Source organism: Austrofundulus limnaeus, unplaced genomic scaffold, assembly GCF_001266775.1.
Source record: "Austrofundulus limnaeus strain Quisiro unplaced genomic scaffold, Austrofundulus_limnaeus-1.0 Scaffold8, whole genome shotgun sequence".
Classification (NCBI taxonomy): domain Eukaryota; kingdom Metazoa; phylum Chordata; class Actinopteri; order Cyprinodontiformes; family Rivulidae; genus Austrofundulus; species Austrofundulus limnaeus.
In genome coordinates this window covers 2,018,112-2,030,746 of record NW_013952410.1, presented here as the reverse complement: position 1 = coordinate 2,030,746, position 12,635 = coordinate 2,018,112, and the positions used below count along the sequence as shown (strand labels likewise).

General features: G+C 38.7%; 1 protein-coding gene across 4 annotated transcripts in view; it reads left to right on the top strand.

The window, feature by feature from the left end:
• Window positions 1-12,635, top strand: part of negr1 (neuronal growth regulator 1) — a 208,533-nt gene that overhangs the window by 156,380 nt on the left and 39,518 nt on the right. The window contains exon 7 of one of the 4 annotated variants that reach the window (XM_013999944.1): window positions 12,485-12,588. The exons of the other annotated variants lie outside the window; for them this stretch is intronic. Within the exon in view, the coding sequence (XP_013855398.1) occupies window positions 12,485-12,588 (104 nt within the window). The remainder of the gene's footprint in view (window positions 1-12,484; window positions 12,589-12,635) is intronic. 4 annotated transcript variants of the gene reach the window in all.

The window sequence follows — 12,635 nt, the reverse complement described above, 5'->3', positions numbered from 1 at the left end:
CACTAATAAAGGCTCCAGCATGCTTCTGCCGAACTGCCAAAATCCTGCCGAACTGTCGCAGTTTCATGACGAAAATTGTGTTACTTGTGTTCGCATTGCCGACATTTTGGTAGCTCCTGTCGCAACCCGCGGGTCGAACTTTTCACTGCCTTCCACATAAGAACACCTACGAACTATATGGTGTGATTGGTCAGAAGTTTGTGGGAGTGTTTGTTTGTACAGAAAGTTTGACCCTGCATTTGCTTCAACCACTCGCTAAAAAAAGAAAAAGAAAAAAGCAATCGCTTCCAGAGCCGACTGTTGTACCAGGAAGCAGCAATTTATAAAGATAGTCAAATAGCCAAAAACTCAAAAGGGGTTGAAACAGACATTTTTCACGGTGGAATCTGACTGATAAAAACTTTGGAGCTTAATCCTGGACCAGTTTGTGGATAAATAACGTCGAGTGATGAGTCTCAAATTTTTTTTCTCCGCATTGGACTCCCCCGGGAAGAAATCCCATGCAGCGATGTATGCTGTAGCGGGAGGGGTTTCCCATGAGCTTGGCGTGGGGTGTCTCAGGAACTATGAAAGGTCTGTGCAAAAGCGAGCGCCGAACAACCACGTGACCACGAGTCGAACGGTCGGCTGCCGAGCGACCATACTGCCTGCTTAAGGTTATAAATGCTAATGCTGGTGGTTGTGAACAATGGGAGCACTAACATTGGTAATGCTGGTGAAAGGTGAGGGTGGAGCGCTAACTTAGCTAATGCTAATGATAGTGGTTGTGAACGTTGGTGGAATGCTAATGTTACTAACGCTAATGCTGGTGATTGTCAGTTGGGTGAGTGGGGGGAACGAGCTCTGCAAAGGTAAGTTCAAGTTAACTTTAATATCCCCATAGGGCAATTTGTGTTATAGCTAACATGAAAAAATCATTCATCAACAATAAATACAATAAATACCATAAAAATCATCATGATATGGGCATATCTACTACAAACACACAACACTCAACAAGAAGTAATGCTAGATCGAAGCCACTTACCTTATTGGTGACTTAATGATTAATTGGCTTTTTTACTGTTTTAAATGTGAACATGTTTAAGTGTATTTTTTGAATAATTTTGTCAATTATTTTTTTCTGAAACGATTCAGATAATCCTATGATGCTTTAAAAAATGCATCAAATGTTGGAAGTTTGTCATTTTAAACCACTCAGGATGAACAGAAAACATCATCAGAGGTTTGAACACTTCATGAACCGTCTTGGCTGATGCTATAACATAAATCTATAAGCCAACCAATAGGAACGCAGCATTTAGCATCTTGTGATTTAGAAGTACTTTGTCCTCAGATCAAACACATCGAACCTGATTTTGTTCGGTTTTTGTCACACAGAGGGGCTTCTACTTGAAAAGGTATCAGCTGGACATCAAATAGGGATATTGGGATAAAGCTGCCCAGAGCAGGTGTGGTTTAGCATTAATGCTGTATTTTCCAGCGTTTTCCAACATCCAGACTCTCATAGAGCATTCAGAACATATTTTAGTCTTCCACAAAGGCCCACTTACCTCTCATCCCCGCAGTGTTAACTACATAAACAGATTATTATCTGCATTTCATGGGACTTAACCTTCACTGTCCGTCTCTGCTCCCCAGTACACACTCACTTTCAGGGCTGCCATTCACCAGTTTGTCAGCCTCTTATGGAAACGGTCACGCCGTCCTCCCCTCTGTCAGCGTATTATTTTACCTACCTCACATCTCTGTCAGAGTCTCTCTGTCGCTGTCTGTCTGTTGCCAGTTGTGTCGCTCCCCCGTGTACCGCGCTCCTTTCTTACCTCTGATTATCTCTCCCACTTTGTGTCTCTTCAGGAGTGCCAGCCATTAAATGCTAACGTGGTCATGCTGTCAGCCCCACACACACACACACACACACACACACACACACACACACACACACACACACACACACACACACACACTGAGCAGCAACACAGCAGTGAACAACCATAACTGTCTTCAGAAGAACAGGAAAACTATTTCCTGCCTTTTCATCTTTAATGGATACGTCTCAGTATTTGTTATAATACTGTGGTGGATAGTAAAACTGACTCCTTCTAGAGCTTTTTTCCTTGTTTTTAAATTCTGCTAGAGATGCATCGTTCTTTTTATGTTTTTTTTTTTCTTCTCACCTCGCATTAGAATTTGTGTTGCTGGCAATCTTTTTATCCCTTGTTGCTGTCACTTACTTTATAGAAGTTTCCGGAGTTTGCGGAGCTCCGGATCTCACACATCCCGCTCTGTACCCAGAAGATCAAAGCACATTATGTACAGTAATGCTTTCAAGTGCGGCGACATCCCTCTTTCTAGTTTTGATGCCGTATTTGCAATTCGTTCTTTTTTTCTTCTTCTTCTTTTTACTTCTTTGCTGAAACTTCTACAAATAAGAAGAGAGGGGTCGCAAAGAGGAAGACGGGTGTTACAGCGCCGGGAAAAAAAAATGACTTAAATGTCTTCCTAACTTTAATTGGCACCCACACCGAAGCAGTCAAGGCTATTAATAAGACAATCCAGCTGGAAAGATGAGTTTGGGTGCTTCCAACAACAGTCAGGTCTGCGTGGTCGGCATGTGAGAGCTGGAGCAGAAAATGGATAGTCATTTCCTGCTACGGCCACAAAAGGCTGCCGTACAGATTCGGTCTTGGCCTATAATTGAGACACCAGGGTATATTCTCTTTCTGGACAGACTCTAATGGTTAGTGCATTAAGGGGAATGATTGAAGAAAGCCACAAACTTACAGCAGAGGCCACAGTAAATCAGAAAAGATGGCTTTTTGGGCCAATTTGTAGATTGCGGCGGGTTCACACTATGCAGGACTTTAGGTCGGTCCTCTCTCATATCTTCACTTAGAGCACTCTTCTGAGGAGTTAAATGTGTGTAATTCTGAGGTAAAAGAGTGAACATTTTTTAGCAGTCTTTGGAAATCTAGTTAATGTACAGTTGAGGTGCTCAGTGGCTCTTCTCTGTGTTAAGACTTTGAATTCAGCTCTTGAGGAAGGAGTGCTCACGGGGTTTCTAGAAAACATCAGCTGAAGTTGACTTATTTGCAAACCTTCAAGCTTTGGTGCATAATCCCGCTAATCTGTCGAAGCTTTGTACAGCTGTTTCTAAACTCTTCTTGCCTGAAAAATGTTATTTTTTCTACTTATAGTTTATCCACTTCAAAAGCTTTAAGCAGAGRCAGGGATTGTAAATTAGATGAGGCTGTTGTATGCACTGCAACAGTTGCATCATTTAAATGGCATTGTTTCATGTATTCTTCCGAAGTGCACATAATATGGATTTATTATCTAACACACGTGATCTCTTTGTGATCCATACTGAAGCACTTCATGGTAATAAGCTACAAAMAGATGGGTTAAAGTGAGAATTATAGTTCTATGCAGGGGTGGACTGGCATACGGGACTATCAGGGACTTCACCAGTGGGCTGGTGGCATGATGGTGGTGTCACGCTCTGCCTCGTACTCATGCATCATGCTCTGGTTCTGCTCAGCAGCCACCGAAATTCCGGTGGGGTTGTAATATACCCAATTTTAGAAAATTGAGGTCTCGGCTCRATAAATCATTTGGGGAAACTATACTTTTAAGCAATATAAAGAAAAGAAAGCATATTCACTATTTTTATAGGAAAAACCAGTGGTGGGCACAGCTAACCAAAAATTTAGGTTCACTAACCACTAATCTGCTAAACCAGAATAGCTCTGCTAACACTAAACAGATAAAAAAAATATTAGTGGAAGCTAACAATAACCACTAAGACAGCTTTCAGTCTTCATCTCCTTCTAGTGTAAGACTGGTGAGAATGACACAAACCTGTTGTTARTTTTCTATTGAGTTAATATGAACATGGGTGAAATCATCTGTGGTAAATCGGTCAATCCAAACTAGAGTTATAACTCTGTTAACAATGATGTGTATATATAGGCTGCGTCTCAATTCATGGACTGGGTCCTCATGAGCACGTAGCCCAGCTGGGCCACGTCCTCCCTGGGCCAGGTAGGCTGCTCAAAACTGTTGTGAAATCACACGTCTACCCTTCGCCTGACGTTGGCTTTATGTAAGCTTACGTGACCTCTCTGTTACCAGTGATCAGTTTCATGTCGGACTTAAAATGCGTTGCAACATGTATTTACATGTCTTCTTACTGGAAAAATAAATTCACAGTTAAAACATTACACGTAAAAAAAAAAACAATAATTCGGGTTTAGCTCCAGTATCAGCAATTGTAGTTGCATTTTTTATTTAACATGTTACTGCAGCATAAATTTCAACTGCTAAATTGGTAYACTTACATTTAAAAACAAATTATTCGGTCCATGGTAAATTTCCGAACTACACAGACTCGTTAAAAAAATTAAAACGCTACTGTCTTCGTTTCTCTGTTCATCTCACTTTTTACTTTGCTGCCCATGCATTATACGTATCCTGGGATGTCCTCAGTCAGTGAGGATACACGGATGCATCCTTGGATTTTGAGTTTGTTGGCTGCATTTTAATCGGCCACATGACGTATATGTCATTTTCTGTCAAACATGTGATACTTCCAGTTCAACCTTTTCAGAATAAAAGCATTTCTTTGATTGAATATGTATTTTTATAAATACCATTTAAAATTAGTCAAACAACAAACAGAAAATACTTTCTCTACCATATTTTATATGTACCGTAGTCATTTGCATTTGTTATTTAAACATTATTAAATGTTATTTCAATTCTTTTTGATATTTTAGTTTGAAGTTAGCTGCTAAAGATGCTACATGCTACACACATGGTGCCTGACACCTCTAGAACTGCTTGTAAGTGTTGATAGTTTTTCTTAAATTCAGGATAAATGGCATGAAAATGTTTTTTTTTAGTGAACTTAAAATTGACAGAATGTAGGTTAGCAGAGGCTAATCAGTCCGCTAACGGTTTCTAAAGTTATCAAAAATGGTAATCTGCGAAATGAGAAGCTAGTTCTGCTATTAACAGAAATGTTCCCTCCGCTGGGCAAGACAAAAATGATGTTCTCCTTCTAGGGTTGGGCATAATCGTATCATGTGCAATTAATCGTCAGAAAAACATTAATCGATTACTTTTTGGCACTTGACGATTAATATGATTAATGCCACCAGGCAGATTGACTGGAGATTTCCCCGTTCGGTCTGGTCGGTGATCCTCTCCGCTTCAAATATGACGAACATAAAAAAATTAATTCTGAAATTGATTTATCTATCAACACAATTAAAAATTTGACGTATAGTCCGAAGTCTGTAATTTTGACAATTTGGAACAGATTTTTATGAAGAGCAAATCTTTCCCACTAAATTGGTCATGAGACCAGGACATATTGTACATACATAATCGCCAAATTAATCGTTATCGGCTAAACACCACAATTAATCGTGATTAATTTTTTTACCAATATCGCCCAACCCTATCTCCTTCCCGATCACCCTGACTGAACCTTTGACATCACTATTTAACATAAAGTTGAACTTTAACACATTCAAGGCTTTATTTGGTCTTGTGGTGGGTTATCCTGTTTGTTATGCAGGACATATGTATGAGTTTGATTCCTACTGTGGACATTTTGTTTGAACTGTTATTCTACTTATAATCAATATATTTCAGCTTTTTTAGATGGAAATCATTATGTTTTTATAATGTCTGAAGGGATCTCTGATTAGCAGGAAAAATAAGTCTTGTTTGCTAATTGCAATAGCTCATTTGTTATATTGAGCAACGCCACAATTATTCAATAAATATTTTTGATTCAGTGGGGTATATTATTAGTCCTCTACTTATTGTCTACTAGTTGACAGTGAGCCAGTCTGTCAAGAACTCCCGGGCCACTTTTCCACCCCAATCTACCCCTGGTTGTATGCTATTACTCTTTAAAAATAAAACACCAAGGAAAGCCAAGAATTGTTTTGTCTTTTCCCTGTAGAAGAACAGAGGATTATAAGTCAACCCTGGGCATTACACAATAATTACTTTGCCCGTTTCAACCAAACCCTTATCAACACTAACAGTGGAAGGAGCCTGAGAATTACAGATATTGTGCCCATCGCCTCTGAAAGCAAGTCCTCAGAAATCCTCACCAGACAAATTTGCATAAAAATGATTATTCTTGGATTTGTCTAATTTGTATAAATCAAACATACAGATGTTATGATACAGAAATGCATTAATGCGGGGGAGGTGGGGTCTGCTGTTTAGGTCTAGTTGAATCTTTTTATTTTATTTATTTATTTATGTATTTATTTTTTTATGTATTTATTTATTCAAATCAGAAACTGAATAAGCAAAAGTTCAAAGTTACATTTTTTTTGTTGTTTTGTGTTTAGCTTTATGGTAAAATATACAGTAAACATTAGGGCTGCCACGATGAGTATTAAAATAATCGATGACTAATTTAATAATCGATTAATCGTTTTCTTTTTTCTTTTTTTTTTGTTCTTTACTTTGTTTTTCTCTCCAAACTGCTTTGACACCTTCCACTGCCACATCTGCCTTTCTGTCCTTGACACATATACACAATAGTGGTAACTGGGGTAGGCCGTGGACGTCACAAGACATTATACAGACTACATTATACAGGCTCTGGTATCATGGCTACCCAGCAACGGAGCTCAAAAGTGTGGGATCATTTTAAGAAAATGAAGAGAAACCTGTGCAATACAATATCTGCAAGGCAGAACTTGCCTTCCACAGCCATTATTTTTAGTTAGCATATAGCTAAAATCTAAAGATGGTTATATAATAGCAGCTCCATTCTGGCGCGATAAGCTGTATGTTTTATATTCAATTAATGTATGATCCAATTAGTCGACTATTAGAAAAAATAATCGGTTATTAATTGATTATAAAAAATAATCGTTTGTGGCAGCCCTAGTAAACATGTGAACTTATTTAGTGATGTTTAGATGCAGTGTATTCCAAAAATTTCAGATGAAGATTTTCAGCTAAAAAAAGACATTTTTCATGATATCGATTGAGTCRTAAAGCCCTTTAAGTAGAAAATCAGGTGAATAAATACAGTAGAGTTTCATCTCAGATTGTGCCATCACACTGCTGTATGTTTCACTCAGGGGGAAAAAATAAGAAATTCCTTTAAGTTCAGTTGTTGTGTTTGCTGCTCATCTCCAGTAACAGTTGCAWTACGTGATGGAAGTCCTGTCAGTCAATGCAGATACGACTTTATTGGCTTCTGATTTGCATTCCACCCAACTTTGACTCAGGCAGGATTCAACTCCTTTTTAATCACAACAGCCCAGAGATGTGCAGCTATAAATATATCTGGTTTCTACTTTGTATGCACAGACATACTAAAGGAAATGTGATCTGAGGGTTCACTGCTGCTGTTCTTTAGCAGGGTTTTCTCACTTCCTGATCCTTGTCCAAATACAGCAAATTATACAGGCATAACAATTTTATTTTGTCATTTATTTCATCATTGAAAACATTGTTTTGGATTATGTAGATCCAAACCTAAAAACTCTCAAATTATACCACCTTCTTAGCATGTTTCCCTTTTCCATCTTTTTTATGTCCTTTGTTTTTTATTTCTTCTTAAAGTTTGATGTCTTTAGTGTTGCCCCTCTGCACTCTGAGGCTACAATGTTATTTTACTCTGCCAGACAATTATTTTAAAAGGGCTTTGATGAAAGGACCTGCTCTCCAAGACACCCTCCCCCCTTTTTTTAAATAGCCTGCATTCTCTATCAGCTTCACTCTTCACACAAGCACTCACGCACACTAAATCATACTTACACTCTTTGGTAACCTGTAATTCTTGTTTCCTACGCTGAACCAGTCTGTGCCTGCCAGTGGTGGACACAGTTCTGCTAGTCTGCTAACAGCTAAATACGGAGCTAAATTTTTGTTTGGCAAAACAACATTTTTGCTAACTTTGGCAGCTGTTAGCAGACCAATGGCAATCTCTACTCATAACTTCATGCATATTGTTTACATATCGTTCGTCGCTCTCTCAAATGATCGGACAGGTTGCAAAGATCCTACAGAGAGTCACCTGTAATATTATAACAGAAAAAGATGTTCCTTCTTCAGGAAATACAGAACAATTCAGTTGAAATGTTGGCTAGAGGGTCTAGGTTTTCGACAGACTTGGAAAGCGAGTGGAATTTAGTAGAATAGTTGTTTTTTTTTTTACTGGTGTCTTATAGCTTAGCCTGCTGCATCTATCATGTGTCTTATGTGTGTTTTTATCACTAAAGCCACTGCTTATTGGGGATGTTTAAAATTTGTGTTAGTAGTAATATTATTGTCTTATGTGTGACTGATTGCAGTAGAACACTGCATGAGGCTAGCATGGATGCTTCGAAAGTAAAGCCACCAGTTGGCTACAGTAAAAACACAAGTTTTACGGTTCAGGGTACAGGGATCGGATCCGGGAGGTCCTGTGTTAGTCTTTAACTTTTCATAACATTTTTGGAGCAGAAGTTAAGTCCATAGTTGTACTTTTTGAGGGTTAAATTCAGCTCATCCCATCGTTTGAATCCAACTGTTAGCCTAGCATCTTAGCTTGGGAAAAGTGACAAAAATTCTCCTTCTATGAATGCTGTATCCTGAGTCAGTGTTGCAAGAAATGTAGCACAGTTTTGTGGTCCTCCTGGTGGAGTTTCATGTCTTCAAGTTTAAACACAGTTAAACTGGTGCACTGTGATTGAAACCAGTGAMGCTGCTACCAGAGTTTGTACGTGCACCAGTGTTGAGCGAGCGTAGTCACATGACTAGAGTTCTAAAAAAAAGACTGAGTGGAAATCACAGTTAGCTTACTGTATTTTTGCTAAACTTAAGTCAAAAACATCTCTTCCTTTACACACATGCAGCACTGCACACCTGCATCATGTGCTTTGTGTAGCGAGTTGGCGGTTAGCGAAGCTAACATTTTGGTCAGCTGTGCCCACCACTGGTGCCTGCTTTAAAGTTCAACATGCACTCACACACACAAACCCCAGGCTTCATTCACTGTCACAAGCCTGAGGAAAACTACCCCAATCAACCCAACAATACCTGACAGTATGTACATTAAAAGCTGAGCGTATGTGTCCCCCTTCCCTCTGCTTACCATTCCTCAGGAGTCGTCAAATTTGTTTTATTGACAAACCACACCTTAACGACCTTGGAGGGTTTTAAACACGGTTAGAAAAGGTCATGACATTCAGAAATGGCATTCTCTTTGGGGAAATGACTCAGATGTCTGCCCGTTAAATAAGGTTAGTTCTATTTGGCTCCATTTCCAAGCCTTTTGGCGCTCCCTGCATCTCTAAAGACTGGTCCTCCTCTGCCAATACTAAAAGCCCCGTGTGCAGGTTGGAGTCGTGTCACTCTTTATTACGACCAATAAAGAGTGCAAAGCAGCCTTAGTCACACATGTAAGCACACATGCATAAGCACTGGAATACCCTTTGATTTGGTGTGCATGGGGAGGTGCAGCAGTGGGGGGTGTATGCACACACACACACACACACACACACACACACACACACACACACACACACACACACACACACTGAAGCTAATTCCAAGCATGCACAAACACTTTTTATGCACCCTGTGCTCACTGCTATCTCAACTTCGCACATTCTCCTCCTCAGTTCTTCTCAGAAAAATTGAAATTCTTCTAGTTTAAAATGAAGCCTCAAAGGGCACTGAATAGGACCTCTTTAGTATTCCCTTGGTTCTTCAGATGATGAGTTATTCAAGGCTTTGACAAGGTTCCACCCTCTTTACATTTGCTAACAATGAATAAAGGTCAGTCAAAGTGCTGAGAGATGGTAAAATAATTTYGTTCATCAAGGCTGTTACAGCCTCAGAAGTGATGAACGACCCTTTTCTAATCCAAAACCCACCCCCAACGATGTATTCCTGTAACATGTCCTAAACTATCAATTAGATGAGCAAGACTGAGTCTTCTCAGCACTGACGTTGTCAATTAGCACCGAGGAGTCCCAGACGCTTTTTGTCGGAGCAGTTTTTAAAAGGAGGCRGTCAGATTAGACCATTTTGCTCTTTTTATTTTTTTGTTTTTGTTTTTTCCTAATGCCATCCAACATGCAGAGATGATCGTAGTGGTGGGTGGCTCCCAGCGGGCCTTCCACCGCAGATCTGCATCAGAACGGCAAGCTGCAAAGAATGACTGGAAGTAGACTCTTTTTTTACCAGCACAGACCAGAATGAGAGAAATATACTCCACTTCCAGGCTGCCTGTATGTTGCCATTAGTGTTTTATTTGCTTTTTTGGTTGTTGTTGACATTTAGATGATTGAGGGTTTTGAGATGAGTGGAAAATCCTTTCTTTTGCACAAATCAGAGGAATCGTTAATTTATTTGGAGCCCAAGTAGAGGAAAAACACAAACAATGAACAGTCAAAGAATGTAGTCTGATCATCCATTCAAATGCGTTTTGAAGATCAGTCCTGATTTCTGTACAAAAACAGCAATTACTTTTATCAACTAAAATAAACACAGATCGGATCAATAATCAGAATTAATCTGTAGTTATAATGTACATAAAACTAACTTCTGCAGTTTCTTACTAATCAGCTCTAAGCAGGTAGAATAAGATCAGGCAACAGTAAAACATCCACTCACTCACATCAATATCCTCATATTATCTTACTGTATTTTCAAACATGCTAATGCTGCATTAGCAATTTACATAATTAATAATTTAAACGTTGTAGCTCATTGTGGTTCATATCCTCAGGATCAGGTGTCATATTTTCCCATTTCTACCATAAGATTAATAATTCAAGCTTATCTCATACAGTTTGAACTTGGACCTGTGGTACAGTTTTTTGATCATATCTGGGCAAGGGGCCTAATTTATTCTGTCAGATAAATATTTGATCAAGAGGTGGGTACATGTATGATCAGTATCAGCCACTTGCCCTTTTCCCAAATGAAAGATGGATTTATGGAGCTAAATTAACTCGTTAAAATGGAAAACAAGGGCTGAATTTAAAAAATATACAGATATACAGTATACATCAGAGAACAGGGCCAGTACATGGCTTAGGCAGTATGTGCAAACATGGTTTTCTCAGCCCATTTTGTTACTATATGAGGTGTTTTATGGTGCAGAGGATATTTTGTGATCAAAGTATCATATGGTGCAGTCAAAAGAAATTCATGTAGCTCAGTGTGTTAAAAAATGCAGTTTTTAAGTATTATTTTAAATAAGGTTCAGCTTAAAGACTGATTTTCATTAATCTGCCTTTATAATGTACTGATTTTATGTTGTATAAATTTTAAGAATTCAGTAAAGTGACCTTAAATGGCTGGAAAAGGCATAGTTTTAAGAAGATGTTCCAAAATAAATTCCAGGGGGGCCATGCCCACGGACCCCACCAGGACTAAAAGATTAAAAGACCAAGCTAATTGATTTCATTTTGTTTGTAAATGTATGTAAATCTGTGAAGTTTAGAAAAGTGCACCAAGGGTGTCACCTAAACTGTTGCCTAGGGCGCCAGATTGGTTAGAGCCGGCCCTGTCAGAGATCCTGTGGGTGAAGTCAGCTGTCAAATCTTTGTTTGAATGCAACAAAACTGTTTTCTGATTAAGTTTGAGTTCAGATTGAATTGTCACAATAAGGTGTAAGTGCTGAGACAGAATGTGGAGTGCTGGATTTCACTGCACATGCAGAACCAGAGTCTAATTTACAAGATGAAAATATTTACGACACGAATGTGAGCCCATTTACAAGATAGCATCTTATCAAAGCAGTCAGACTCCATGGATGTGCCACAGTCAGTCGAAGGATGTGAAATTAAATTAAGAGATTTATGTCTTTTCACTCTTTTGTAAATTATTATAGAAATCATTAGTGATATTATTTCCACAAAAAAAGTATTGGATTTGAGAAGGGGGTCTCTACAGTCATTAAGTGGGAGATTCCTGTATGTGGGAGGAGTTTGAGAAAGACATGATTAGTCTATTAGATGTTTTTGGGAGGAGTTCATAAAATTTGTTTTTGTTAAACTATATTTGTCCTTATTCTGTGTTGCTTAAAAGTACCTGAGATTGAGTCCAGCATGAGGCAGGTCCTACTCTGTTGAGTTCAAGTATCTGGATGATGGAAATTACATGAGGCAAGTGATCTCTCTTGATGCCTCTTTAAATTATATTTGAATTAATAATAAAAGGTTGAACTAACCATTCATGATCCAAATGGTAATTTGTGGTGTTGACGCAGAAGTTAAGTAATAGTATTGTCAGGTATGGGAGGTGACCCAGCAAGGGGCAAAAAGATGCGCTGAGAAACAACAAAGTGTCAAAAGAGTAGGTTCATTTTGCAAAACATTGTGTCTTATTAGATGTGATGTCCTCCAGGTATAAAAAAAACATGCTTACAAACATTTATTAATATGTAAGGTTGAGGTGAAAAGTTTACTTACCTTAATCTTTTCCATTTTAATTTTTGGAAAAGATGGAGCAGAGGAGTGGGGGGAGGCAGATCGAGGAGGAAGTCCGCCCAAAATATTAAATCAGGCCAATCACCGTTTTCCCAAACCAGAGGTGTATGATGACAAAGTAAGTTTACTTGATTACAGTACTTAAGTAGTTTTTGAGGATCTGTA